The following is a 14,144-nucleotide window of genomic DNA, read 5'->3' as shown; positions in this document are numbered from 1 at the left end:
ACGGGAGGCGCGACCGTGCCCGGGGGGCTGAGGGAGGGGGAGGCCGGGCCCGCGGGGCGGTGCTGCTGAGGGGCGGGGGGCGGTGGCAGCAGCCGGATACTTAGTGGCAGCTGGGGGGCAGAGCCCGATGCCTCAGACCCATGCCTCTGCCTGGTGCTCCGGCTCCTCCGCTCGCCATGGGCTCGGCTCCGCCCGTCTTCATCGGCTGCGAGGAGGTAGAGAAGCACCTGCACCGCGCCAGCCTCCTGCTGCCGGCGCTGGAGGCCGCCCTGGGCAACTTCTCGGCCGGAGCGCCGGGGGGCGTCGTGCAGCCCGTGCGCGCCGTGGTGCCGGTGCGGCCTCACGGCGGGTGAGGAGAGCGGGGCTGCTTCCCCGGGCTGCGAGGGGAACGGGCCGGGCAGGGGGTGATGCCTCTCGTGGCCGCTGTCAGAGGGAGGGGGTCGGGCCCGCCGCGGGGAAGGGGAGGGATGGATGAAATCAAAGCGTCGGGAAAAGGTGGTGGTACCCAGTTGTTGATTAACTTCCCCGTAAGCGCTTGATGTTAACCGTTTCGGTGTCTCTGATGCTGAAATTAAGTAATCCTCTTCGAAAGGTACCTGGGAGTTATGCCTGCTTACAGCGCCGCAGACGATGCTCTGACAACCAAGCTGGTGACTTTTTATGAGCACAAGAAAGATTCCTCTGTTCCCTCTCACCAAGCGACTGTCCTCTTGTTTGACCCAACCAACGGCTCTTTAAAAGCTGTGAGTTGAGTGCAACACTTCTGCATCCTCCTCTGTGAATGTTCTGCCAGCTCTCCCTTTTAATTTGTAGACATTGAACTTCACTGGTGTAAAGTGGTGTAAGTTTATCATTAGTAAAATGTGTTTGTGCCTAATTGGAATTTGGCCGGAGGTCTTACATCTTTCATGCGTGTTAAACAGTACTCTGTGTCCTTTTGTCAGCTGTTTACTGTCATTTGCGATTTGAAGGGAGTCTGGCTCTCAGGGTGACTAGAAGAGAGAGATGATCTGGAAAAGTTTACCTTGAATTTTGAAGGAAAAAACCTTGCTGAGTAGAGAATCTTGCACTATCTTAAGCCTAAATCTAAAGAGAATAGTATTCATGGTCCTTTTTTTTTTTTTTTTTTAAAGAATTAAAAATCTTTTTTTAAAGAATGTTGGCCATTTTAATTACACTGTTGTAATGATGATTATTAAAGGACAGAAACTGGTCATGAAAAGTATAATAGCCTTTCATTCTACACGGTATTGGCAAAACATCCTTTATCTTAAAGCCCCAAAAGTCATTTATACACAGCAGTTAATACACTTTGAGGCTGGGATGTCCCCCCATGCATGATACACACATGTAAGGAATTCCATGGTTCTCTGTCACCCTTCTCTTACAGAGTAAGACAGTGCAGCTCAGGAATTACTGCCAGCTTGCGCTGGTCCCTGATTGTACCAGAGTGCAGAGTATTGCAGTTGTATCAATTCCTGTGCTGGAGACCCAGGGAAGTGCAGTGCAGCTGCATGTGAGTTAGGAGTAGCTCAGCTTTGACCGTTTTTCACTCCATTTGTGCTGGTGGAATGGCATGAAAGAACTGGAATAAGCAGAGAATCTGCCCGCTTTGTACATGGGCTTCATGTGGTTTGTGGTTGCTGCAGTACTGATTACTGACCTTTATATTTTTGTCTATGCCTTTTAATATCACTTAATGCATATAATCCATGACTTGGTGAAAATATTGGGCATTTATTCATGTTTTTACTGTTTGTTTCAGTCTCATCTTGTTTTTTAAAAGGTTCTAGATGGCAGTGTCATTACAGCAAAACGAACTGCAGCAGTTTCTGCAATAGCTACCAAGGTATGTCTTCTATTTCTTAAATCAGAATAGAATCAGTTACTGGTGTTATCACCCCCACCATATATATATATACACATTTATTTATATATAGAAAGTAACTACAGAGAGTGACATAAGTGTCTTTCACTGCATGTCAGTTTACTTCAAGTACAGCTTTAAATTAGAATTAAGTATATGTACCTTCAGGGAAAACTTAAAGCACAATTTTCTGGTTTAATTGTGTGAGTCCTGTTTGGCTTTAATATTTTGTATTTGATGGTACGAGGAATCTGTGCTGTGTTTTTGTGGTTTATTCTGGATACTCTTCAGAAAATTTGCTTTGGTTTCCTCTGATTTTTTGATTTTTTCCTGTGCTTGTCTTAACATGCTTCTTATGGCATTGGGTGATAAAGCTGTGGTAACGTATTCAGTTTTGTTTAGATGTGTATTTTCTGCTGTGAGGTCAGTACGGGTGGATTTCATTGGACCTGGAGAAAGAAGAAAAACGTGTATTTGTAGGGGGATAGTGTGGGTCCTCTTAAGACAGATGATGTCTAAGATAGTTGGATGACTTGTCCAGTTGGTCAATTTCTCTGTCACTGGAAGATGTCCAGATGACTAGCCCTGACTACAACCATAAACTTCAGCGTCTGAAAGACAGATGATGTAAATCTTAGCCTATGTTGCTTTACATTGTTTCAGATGGAAATTGTTGCTCTCAAATTCTTTTTTAAAACACTATTTGGCTGGGCCCCTATCAGTGGGTAGAGAGCAAGTCACCTTCCATTGCACAGCAGTATTTTAGTCTTCACCTCAAAGAATGAGGCAATAAGAAGAGGGCCAGAGCTGAAAAATACTTCTGTTTTTCACCTGTCAGCTTTACATCAGACTGAAGGCTGACCTCACCACTTCGTTAGTGGCAGTCTTCATGCCAGCCTAAATCTATCCATGGCAATAGAACTAAACTGACATAAAATTGGAGTGAAGAACCTGTCCCCAAGAGCTTCCCAAGTGACAGAACAATTTACAATGTATTCCTCAAACATTAGGTTATAGGCCCTCATTCATTTCATCTATTCTCTACTTAGATGGTTCTGACAGTTTTTACACAGTCAGGGCTCTGCTGGCCTCAAAGGAGTTTGGCTGCTAAAGGGAGTTTAAGATCAGACCCTTCATTATCGTCTGCTGTTTTGGGAATTATTCAGGAGTGTTTGAGTTTAGCTCATAGTTGTCATCTTGTCCCCTTTATGGCATTCACTTTTTAAAGACCCAGTGCTTTTATGCAAGGAACCTTTGAAATAAGTGCTTCAGCTTTGAAAGAAACATTAAAAAGAGTTCTTGCTACTGAAAAATGTGATCAATTAGATTTTTTTTCAATTTTCTTGCAGCAGAATAAGTGTTGAGAGCCTACGCAGTTCAAAAGCTTTTTATTCAGAAGTGAGTGGCCACAGCAAATGTATAAACAAGACACAAGGATAGCTTAGGGCTGGACTTCAGCAGCCCTCTCTTGCCAAGTAGTGGTGAATCACAGGCAAGAACTAAACCAGAAAACCAAAACCAACCATAAGTCCGAACTTCAATTTTTTTTTCACATTGCTGTTTTTACAGTACATGGTGCATACATACAGTTTAAGAAAATTCCTTTTTCAGGCTTCTAAATCAGGAGTTTCACCATCTGTTGTGTCTAGATCTAGAGATCATTGTATTTTGGGATACAGGATAAATATATGTAGCAATACAGGGTATCTGGGGAAATATTTTATGTATGAGGAAAAATGTTGAAAGGGCCCACTGCTATCACAACTTCAAATGTGGACATGGGCAGTGTAGGAGAGAAGACAAAAAACAAGGGGTGAGAGGAACCTGAAAGTAATGCGGTGTTGATATATGGGGGGGGGGGGGGGTGGTGGTGAAGAAAGGAGCTGGGGACGTCCCAGTAAAAGGACAGGTAGGAAGTGGCAGAGGGAAAGGGTATCACCACACTTGTTCAATCAGGATTACCTCTTACGGTGCCAAATTCTGCTTGTGTTATGGTTTGTGACTTCACAACTGCAAAAGAAGGTTTATTTTGGGCCTGCCAGGAGCAGTTTACACACACAGCTACCACTTTCACTACTGATAGCTTTTGGTATTGTGAGCCCTGTTTTCAGCCAGTACAGAACATCAACACTACAGTTTTACACTTCATTAATCCCATAGATGTGATGCATTATACTGATGTTAGTGTGTGCTAAGGCCCCAGAATCTGTGTTAGTTCATGCTGTTGGATGCTAAGTCTGAATTTCAGACTTAACAAACCTAAACAATTCAAATCCAGAATCAAGCCAAGGGGTACTTTGGTGCTATTGATGCTAGCTTTTGCATTATCGTATGTGTCTTTGTGCATATATATATATATTTATATATGTATATAGTGGTTATTGAATATTGATTTCTATTACTAGGAATTTTATACTAGCTTTTGCATAAAACCATGATTTTTTTTTGTTTAAATGGATTAAGATTACTGCTCTCTTTTTGTAGTATTTTGATATTTATTTCTTATATCTGTTAATATATTGTCTTACCTATGCTTTTTTTTAATGTTTGATACCATTTAGTTGTTAATGCCAGCTTTTGCAGAAGTGCTGTGCATTTTGGGAGCTGGTGTTCAAGCATATAGCCATTATGAAATCTTCATGGAGCTGTTTACATTTAAAGAGGTAATGGACACAACAGGGCACATTCATTTTTGTCTGTGATATTTCAGGAGCACATTTTATAAATAAAACATGCTACAGACAAAATTTCATTTAAGAGATTAATGGTATTTTTGATTCTGTTTATGCAGAACACAGTAATACTATGAACATCTGTAAAATTTTGTGCTCAAATGTTGGTCCAAGCGTGTTGGAAACAAAGTCATGTTTCAGATGGCTTTTTTCTCTGAGAAAATCCTACTATGTATGCCATGTTTGAGTGAGCTTTCTGTGACTTTCCATTAAATGTATTTATTGGAAATACTTGTGTTTTATAAATACAGCTCGACAAGGAGCTGTTATTCTGGCATTGCAAAACAGCCATTCAAATGTAGCTGCCCACCCATGGAATTTACTCACTTATATGATGTCAGTGTTAAAGGGGAAAAAAAAAAGTTTAGGATGGATGTGACTGAAAACTGAAACAAAGTCTGTTCTGTTTCAACAAGGAGAAAATCTCCAGGCTGATCTGTTTTTCCTTTCTTCCTCGAAGGTCAGGATATGGAATCGCACAAAAGAGAATGCAGTGAAGTTTGCTAACTCAGTTAATGGTCCGGTGCAGGTCTGCTCTTCTGCTCAGGAGGCAGTTACAGGGGCTGATGTGATTATAACAGTCACCATGGCAACAACACCAATTTTATTTGGAGAGTGGGTAAAACCAGGTGCCCATATCAACGGTATGCTATGTTCTCATCATTTAAAGGACATATTTATTATCATGTATGTTCACATGCACCATTTTTGCCGCCGTGTTGTTATTTCATGTTTACTCGCTCTCCATTTAAATAGCCTGTACAAAAATGTTATTTCCCAAGTGATTCCTGCTCAATCTGTTGTTTTGCTGGTAGCACTCATCCTTCTGTCATTCACTTTCATAAGCTCCTCTATTTGTTCATTTTGGGGCTGATCACATTGATTTTTACTGGAGTTAAAAAAAAAAAAAAAAATGCAATAACCAAGTAAGAACCTCATTTGGTGGTAAGAACCACCTTTGACCTCTCATTATAGGGAGTTTTTTTTTCCTGCCTTGTTATGATGTTACCATGGCATTGTTTGGAGTTCCTGGACATGGTCAGATGTGTTTATTTTTTAAATTGTGGGCCTGATTCAGATGACCTTGTGAACTTTCCAAATGGCATGGTAATGAGACAAAAGCGACTTGTCAAAGGGGATGATTTAAAGTAAGTTCCCACATTCCAGCAGCATCCTACCAATTTTTCAAACTCAATTTAGTCGTTTGTCATTGAATGCTGTCTGTGTTATGTCACGGCATGGTAGCCAGGAGTACAACCAAAATCAATTAAGATCTACAGTCACTGAAGCGACACATACACAAAAAACCTTTTCCTTCCTTTGTCTCCTTTTTTACTTTCTCCATTTAGGCATTCAGGCAATATGGAATCTGTTATTCCATAACAGTCAGACACTTTTAGAAAATGTTTGACTACAGTAAAACTTTCATTAACCTATGAAAAGTTTGTAATGATCTTTCTGTACTTGAGACAAATCAAGCAGTTTAACTTCTTTAGTTTCTCTAGATATGTATAACCTGCTCATTTTGTACTACTTACAGTGTTGCAAGGAGACAATAGAAGCTATAAGTTTAAAAATCCTGGTTAGTAAAATTCAGCTCTGTCTGCTTGTGCAGGTCTTTGCTGCAAACTGCTTTGCTTCTGATCTGTTAAGGATAAATGAGGGATTGTTCAAATATTTGTCTCTATAGACATGTAACATGAACGCAGTCTGGATCAAATTCAAGGATGATGAAATTCAGGTCATTTGGCAATGATCTGATGAAAGAGGAGGAGGGCGCAAGAGATAATGGACAAAGGGAGATGGTTTTCTTATGGCTCAGCTACCCAGAGTGTCTGGCCAAGGATAATCTTCTGACAAATACAAAATGTTTTAGAGAAGCTGTGTTAGTTAACTTTGTTTGGGGGGGACACACAAACAACCACCATCATTTAACTTGGCAGTCACAGAAACCAAGGCCACTGTCTGCAGTAGAGAGATAGTCTGTTTAACCTTAAGATTATCTTCCCTGAGTTGCCTTGCCAAATGATTGAGGTCTGTTCCAATGGTGCCTTCTGTAAGCAGAAAAGAATAATTATGTCACACTTAAGTACTGGTGTCATTCTCAGTGCTGCTAACAAAGGCTTGTTTGTTTTGTACTTACACATACAGTTTCACATCCATACGGAAATATAAAGGTATGTGATGAGGGAAGGCTAAGAGTGCTATCTCCCCTTCTCTGCCTTGTTAGCATTATTTGGTAGGAGCAGTTTGACTAGTCTACCAAAGAGATGGAAACAGTGCCAGCGAAGAACCTCAGTTCTGTGAGATTTGCTTCACAGAGAGTTGCAGCTTAATGCTTCAGCAGGTTGAAGTGCAATGACCTATTGGTTCCAGTTGTTCTGGGTTCACTTATGAGGATTACAAGACCTTTGTCAGCAGCAGCATCTATCTGACCGGAGGTCAAGGTTGCTGTACATTTTAATGAACAGTAATGGTTTTGGAGGGTTGGACCCAATGTCATCTTTAACTGACACTAATGGAAATTTAAGGGGTTAGCACCTTACAGAAGCAGGCCATATACACCTCGGCATTATAGCTGAGGCCAGGTTGAGAGAAATCCCAGCCTTTACGAGTTGTTCAGGTGCATCCCGTTTTGTGGGTTTTGTGTTGTTGTTTTTTTTTTTTTTTTAAACCAATGAGCATGTCACCAGTGATAATGTCAGACTGTATATTACATTTCCACAGTAATGTCCATTGTTAGTTCACACGTGTCTTTTGGACAAAACATGTTTTGAATTTGCTTTAAATATTCTTCCCAAGTTCATCAGTTTTATTGTCTTAGCTGTTGGAGCAAGCAGACCAGACTGGCGAGAACTGGATGATGAACTGATGAACAATTCTGTTCTGTTTGTGGATTCCAGAGAGGCTGCTCTTACTGAATCAGGAGATGTTATATTATCAAAGGTGAGGCTTTTTAAAATGAGGGACCTTCTCTTTGCGGCAGTTGGCTTGTGTTTGAAGTGAGCTAGTGTGGATGATGTGCTGCACTGAAATTTTTCAGAGCATCAGATGTGGCTGCTAGGAATTTCCAAGCACAGGCTGAAAGATAAAAACAGATCTTGAATGGGAAATTCTGTGTATCTCTGACAGAACCATGTGCATTCATTATTAACCATTACATGGCACCATATGACGTTAGCATATTTTCAACATTGGTCTTTGTGTACAAAGTATTGTTTTGAAAGATGTGCATTTCCTGCACCATTCAGTAGTTGTTGCATATTTTTCAAATCTTTTTGTTAAAACCTGTAAATTCTTTCCCATGAGATTTGTGTGACTGACACAAATCTGGCCTCTAGAGACTGGATGACAGAAGCCAAGCAGACAGTTACTGATCTGCAGAAATTTGATGGGAAGAGACTATTTTAGGTTTATTGGAGTTTTCTTCTTCTCTTTTAATATTTGTACAGAACAAATATGGTTTCCACTTCTGAGGTTTAATATAAGAGGGTCAGATAAAGTAAGGTATGTGAAGCCACGGCTCTTTTGTTGGATAGGTAACAAGCTATCCACTGTGAAAAGCTTATTTACTGAGGAAACTCTGACAAATGTTTTTTCTCTGAAAAGCATTCCGCTTCTCTGAGATTTCTTTCCAGTTTCTGTATTATTGATCTGAATACCGATCTGCTTTTCAACAGAAAGGAATCAGTTATGGGATAGCAGAACTGGAGGGGTTTCTTTTGAAGTCACTCAGAAAAAAAAAGTTTTAATGTACATACGGATATTACATTTCTGTATAAATATGTATTTTTTTCACAGGCGGAGATTTTTGCTGAGCTTGGAGAGGTACTGAAGGGTACCAAACCAGCCCTGCCTGAGAAAACAACAGTCTTTAAATCACTGGGTAAGCCCCTCCTATGTGCAAGCCTGACAGAAGACAATGCCTTGTTATTTATGAGGTCCCCCATGTGTGGGAAAACTGCTGATCATCTTCAAAACTGCAGTGGCAACAGGTTCTCCAAAAGGAACTAGACTGTGATTTGCATTTTCCCTTTTTATTTCCCTTTTTATTGATTTAGCAGGACTGATGTGATGAAAAGAGATAAGAAAGCAAGCAAACAATGGGAAAAGTACCTTTTGCATTTCAGTTATTCAAAATGAATGTAACGTTTATTAAGACAGCTCCAACGTGAATGTCCTGTTGTCATGCCTGTAAAGTCTGTCCAACCTACAGATAATGTGACAGTGCACTGTAGTGTTGTGGCTGCCGTTTGGGGGAAGGAACAGGAGTGGTGATTAGTTACCATGTTCTGAGCTGCATGATGTATCTGAAAGGGTCAAACTGCGATGTGAACACTGAATCAGAAAATCAGGTTCATGCTATTACATTAACTTCATATCAGACACACAACAATTACATGGTGACAATAACTTTGAACATAACACTGAAGGTGTTTGGGTTGGGGAGTTAATCCTGTTCCTGTCCAATTAGATAACTTCCTGAGTCCTTCTGTTCCCTTCTGAAGCTATATGACTGCATACAGCTGAAGAGTTGTTTGAAGATGACTCTAATTATCTTTCAGGGATGGCGGTTGAAGATACAGTAGCAGCAAAATTTGTTTATGATTCCTGGTCAGCTGCTAACTAAAGACAGAAGTCTACAATGCCAACGAGGCCATAAAATATGAAGAAAATCATTTGCACTTAGTTTCCTTGGATTTTTTGCTAACAAGAAAGGCAGCAATCCTGTTTGAATGCAGCCCTTTTGCAGCTTTCAAGAATGAAAAGTAAAATGTCAAGTGTTTTCCAATGACAAGTGTTAGATACCTGCAGTATTACTAGTAAATGTATCTCATGTAAATGGCAAGTGTTAGATATTTGCATTGACACTAACAGGTATTTATGTATTTTGGTATAATTCTGGAATCAGTGCATTTCCTCCTTAATTATTTGTGTAGCAGGAATCTGGGGGTAGATTTCATATTTCCAGAGGGGTAATTCTTACTGGGTAGAAGACAGCAGTTCAGAGAAGAGAGTGATGTTTGTGTTGGTACTTCAAATAGCACTGTGGTTTCGGTACTACACGGGCAGTTACCTCGTTTTCAGTCTCCCCTGGGGACACAGCCCACCCAGGCTCAAGTACGCATCTTCCCTTCCAGCTCAGGCTGGGGTCTAGAAGTCACCATCCTTACTTTCAGCCCCTGACAGCCCTCACTTCCTGCCCTCAGACCCAATTGATTTCCATTTAAGAGCACACTCCTGAGTGGGACTTTTGTATAAAGAGTGATGCCTTCCCTATGGTTAGATGTGTTTCCATAAAAGACCTGGCTCAGGAAGGCTCAAAGAATGCAAAATCGGAGCTACTATTATGTACATTTTAACTGGGAGGAAACTATATGCAGTACCTTTTTTAGTACATTCCTGTTTGGAGTTTTGCAATTTTCTTGTTGCAAGGAGTCATCCAAAATGTGAGCACTAAAAATGTTTTTTGACTTAACTTTAATCTGTATTCTCTTGGGAGATTTTCCTGTTAATCTATAGTGTTTGTAAGTTCTTTTCTAAGTTTCTTGAAGGTTGAAACAATGCTGAGTTCAGTGGGATAAACTTCAAGTATACAGGCAAATATTTTCAGCTTGGCTGTACCATGCATCATTTGGTAATTGTTCTTTCATGCCAGTGGGTATTTGCTGGAGCAGGAATTTAAATGATCCTTTCTTGACAGAGGAGCCCAGGGGTGTTCTACAGAAGAAGTTCCAGTTTTGTGCTGTTATGCAACTGCCTTACAAAAGATTGAGCATCTGCTGAAAAATAGCCATTGCCCTGGAAACAAATTCTTGTCTCGAGCCAGAGCTGTGCCTTGTGAAATTTTATTTCCTCTTGCATATTATTTCATGTAGGCTATTTCTTCGTCCTGTAGAAGGATTAGATGACATAGAATAAATGGAGCAAGAGGAAGGAGGTTCAGAAGCAGTTAGTGTTAAAGCCTCTGATGGTGCATAAGTAAGTGTAGAAGATGTTAATGAGTACAGTGCAGGTGTGGCGTAAGTAATACTCCAAATTATAAGCTTGGTGTAAATTAGTTGGAAAAAGCTAGTAAGTGGCAGAGTTTATAATGTGTACAATTTCAGCATGGAAGGATACCAGGCCAGTAAGTGAATGGGGCCAAAGGATGTGTTCAGGAGGATAAAAATTTAACTCCACTGATCTTGTTTATATCAGTGGAAACAAGAACAGATATTTCTCTACTACCTTTTACACCTTTTAATTATAGCAAAGTTACCTGTGTATTTTTAGACATGTTTTTTTCTTCATGTCATTCGTGAAGCATTCAGAAATGTGTGTGTTGGCTGAGCCTGTTACTTCAGTGATGGAGAACTCCACTAGCGTGAGGCAAATGTGACAGCCTTAGGTGTTCTGTAATTCAGGAACTGTATGGACAGTTGCACTTACTATTTATAAGAATAGTATCAAAGTTCTGTGCCTGTATGGATCAAAATTTGTAATTTGAGATGAGGCACCGTGTTTGGGAAGCAGACATACGGTTTATTTTCACATGTACTTGTCTACAGACTATGCACTTTAAAAAGTAGATGGAGCCAGTCCAAAGACCTGAGTCTGAAAACAGTGTTCTCAGCTTTCCTTGGCAATAGGAGGGTCTGGGAGCCTAGCTTCAGCATTTTACTTCTGAATTCTTGAAGAGTGTTCAATTCAATTACAGTGGAAGTTGCTTCTATGTCATCTTAGATTTTGGGGGGTGGGGGAAGGGTAAAAATAGTAGGCTTAATTTCCATGTTTTCTTCTCTTACAAATTAGTGTCTCAAGATTTGTGTAACTTGCATTTATGTTAAAAATAAATAGCTACTGCTGTTTGACTTTCATTTTGTTAATCCATTGTTTGTCTGTTCTGGGTAGTGTTTTGAAGATCAGGAAGAAAGGAAGCTGTTGCAGTGACTGCTGTTACAGTAAATGTGATCACAATGTAAAGGGAAAAACAGACAGACAGCTCTGCTCCATTGTGATACTCAGTTTTGCAGTCATTGTCCTGCATTGTACATTCCCTCCTCCTGATGTCTGTCCAGTGCAGAGTAATAAATCCTTAAGGAAAGAAAATCTTGTAGTTGGCAGAGCTGTGTTTGTGCGAGATCCCATGGTTTTACAATTGGCTTTGGATTGGACCATAAGATCGCACATGATACACATCTCTCATTGAATGTGCTGTATGAATGTTACTAAGGAGTGAGATCTAGGATTCACTAATTTAAATGCTTCCAAATTATAGAAGAAACAAAGAGGGTGGTGAAAAACTCTAGGGAAACAGCAAGGGGGGGGGCGGGGGGGAATGAAATGTGAGCATTCTTACTGTTTTTTCCCCTCTATTGTTCAACACGGCTGTTCTATGCCAGAGGCCAATTTCCAGGACCACCCTGCAAGAAAAGGGCTGGGAGTATTTTACTTGAGTTTAAAATGGCAGCTGTATTGGGGCCTACTCAGTTGCCTAAAAATCCATGGGGCATTCTCTGGGACTTAATGTTCAGCCTCTACATGTGGCTCTAGAAGGACAAAGGTCTTCTGTAGATCTTGTGCTCTATCTGCTAGCTCTGTAGAGTTACTGCAGATGCCGAAGGACACACTGAAACACACTGCATGCTTGTGAAAACTGCATCAACCAAATTATGTGCAGGTAGTTTCAGCCATTCTCTCTGACTGTCAGAGGTCTTAGCAGTTAAGCAGGTTTACAGATGAATATGCAGAGAGAGATTTTCAGTGCAATTCAGAGATTTTTCCCAATCCGGTACTCTTAAGGCACTTGGAGAAATTACACTTTTATGGGTACTCCATTTGGCTCTGATCAGCCACAGGCACCTGCGTGCTTAAGAGAATCTTGGAAAATATTTCCCTGGATAAAAGGATCCAATCCAGTTGTTTAAAGTCTGGCTTTAAAGGTGCGTTATGCTCACCACCTTGTACTAGTGACAAGCCTTCAGAACAGCTGTGCAGATGTAGTCTCAACCTTTTGTCAGGGGAGGTAGAATTCAGCCAGGGGAGCTGCAGAGCAATGAGGCTGGGCTTGCTGCTTCTGTGGCTGCTGGGAGAAACATGAGAAACACAATCTGCTGAGGCTGGGAGCAGGGCGGGGAGAGGCCTGGCTTCCCCGGCAGTGACACGGATGTCCTAGCACTGGGGCTGTGGCTCTTACACTGTCCTCAGCCACCTGCACCTGCAAGGAGTGGCTCGTTCCACCTTTGCCAAGAAGTAATTCTGCCTTGTACTCTGGCCAGCAGTGCAGGGGCTGCCTTAGAACTGCACAGAACAGTTCAAAGACCATTTTCTTGTTTCCACTCAATTCCCTGACAGAATAGCAGTGGTGGCTCCACAGAGGTGGAACTGCTCTGTGGTAAGGGTAGCCACTGACCAGGCCCTCCATGAGTGACACCATTCACTGCTGGTGAGTTGTGGGAAGGTCACAAGCACTAGTTTAGGCAGCTAAATAGAGGGGCTGACTATGGGGGAGAGTGGCAATCCTGAACAATGTCCAAGTTACATTGCAAAATAAATGGCTGTATAGCTTATCGGGTAGAGCAGGATGGGGAATGGGGTTGTAGGCCTAGTCAAGCAAACTGCCCTGCACTTTTACTTCAGTTGTGTGAGTGAGAATGATAGGGTTTGACCCTTCAAAATCCACTTGTCCCCTTGAATACCAAAAGTTCATCGTTTGCTTCTTGTTTTGTTAAAAATTTGGGTGTTCCATAGCCAAACCCAAAACACCCAAGCAGGTTAATAACACAGAGGCTGAGGGATGCTGTCTGCTTTAATTGCTGTGCTGAACACAGCAGTCATCTGAGGTTGCATAGCATAAGATTTTGATGTGACTGCTTAATAGGAGGAAATATCAATGTGCTGAAGTACAGGAATCCAAGGAGAAAAGAATGCAGAATAAAGTCCAGCCAAGAAAAGGAATCATCATGAACAAATCAAGAAATGAGATGTAGAAAGAAGGAACCATGAGAAATAGATAAATGATAAATAAATGTCCATAAATGGAGTATACTCTGAAGGAAGAAATCATAGATACATATAATAAAAAGATATAAAAAGAGATTTAAAGGTAAAAGTCCTGTTAATAATTGTGCTTCTAAAACCTGAGATGTTAGCCAGAGCATGGTTACTACAAAAGCCTTATTAGATTCACAAGACAACAGGAATGATTAATTCATATCAGACAGTGCTGGCTTCCCAAGGGAACAGGTCCAAGACAGATGATGAGAAGCCTGATGTGGGTGCCTCCGGATGGACTGTAAAGAACAGGAGCTTCCACAGAAGCGGTTTATTGTTTTCTTTCTCTTCCTCTTTCTCTTTTTTTTTTTAGGCTCAGTGTATGTGTACCCAGTCACATGCCATTTTCAGGCTGAGGCTGAAAATGACCAACAGAAAATGTTGGATGAAAGAGCCCTAGTTTCTGGGACTTTGCATGACAAATTTACCCTAAAGAAACCAAGCTGAGGACATAGAAAAGATCAAAAATGTTGAAAATAAAACCTTAGCTTCTTGTAGTTAAAAGGATT

The 14,144-nt window shown here is 41.0% G+C and overlaps 1 protein-coding gene across 2 annotated transcripts; it reads left to right on the top strand.

The window, feature by feature from the left end:
* Positions 1–7: 7 nt before the first annotated feature.
* Positions 8–14,138, top strand: CRYM (crystallin mu). Of its 2 annotated transcripts, none has more exons than XM_040575289.1 (8): positions 8–349; positions 593–743; positions 1,787–1,849; positions 4,429–4,530; positions 5,060–5,243; positions 7,424–7,545; positions 8,401–8,485; positions 13,949–14,138. In XM_040575289.1, the coding sequence occupies exons 1-8, from the start codon at positions 141–143 to the stop codon at positions 14,080–14,082; spliced, it is 1,050 nt and encodes a 349-aa protein (XP_040431223.1). In that variant the 5' UTR covers positions 8–140; the 3' UTR covers positions 14,083–14,138. The 2 variants fall into 2 exon arrangements, with proteins under 2 accessions (XP_040431223.1, XP_040431224.1); XM_040575290.1 differs by lacking the exon at positions 13,949–14,138 and adding an exon at positions 9,165–11,459.
* Positions 14,139–14,144: the final 6 nt, after the last annotated feature.

This window comes from Cygnus olor, chromosome 15 (genome assembly GCF_009769625.2).
Source record: "Cygnus olor isolate bCygOlo1 chromosome 15, bCygOlo1.pri.v2, whole genome shotgun sequence".
NCBI classification, from domain to species: Eukaryota; Metazoa; Chordata; class Aves; order Anseriformes; family Anatidae; genus Cygnus; species Cygnus olor.
The sequence above is the reverse complement of the archived record's forward strand: the minus strand, read 5'-3'. Positions and strand labels throughout refer to the sequence as shown.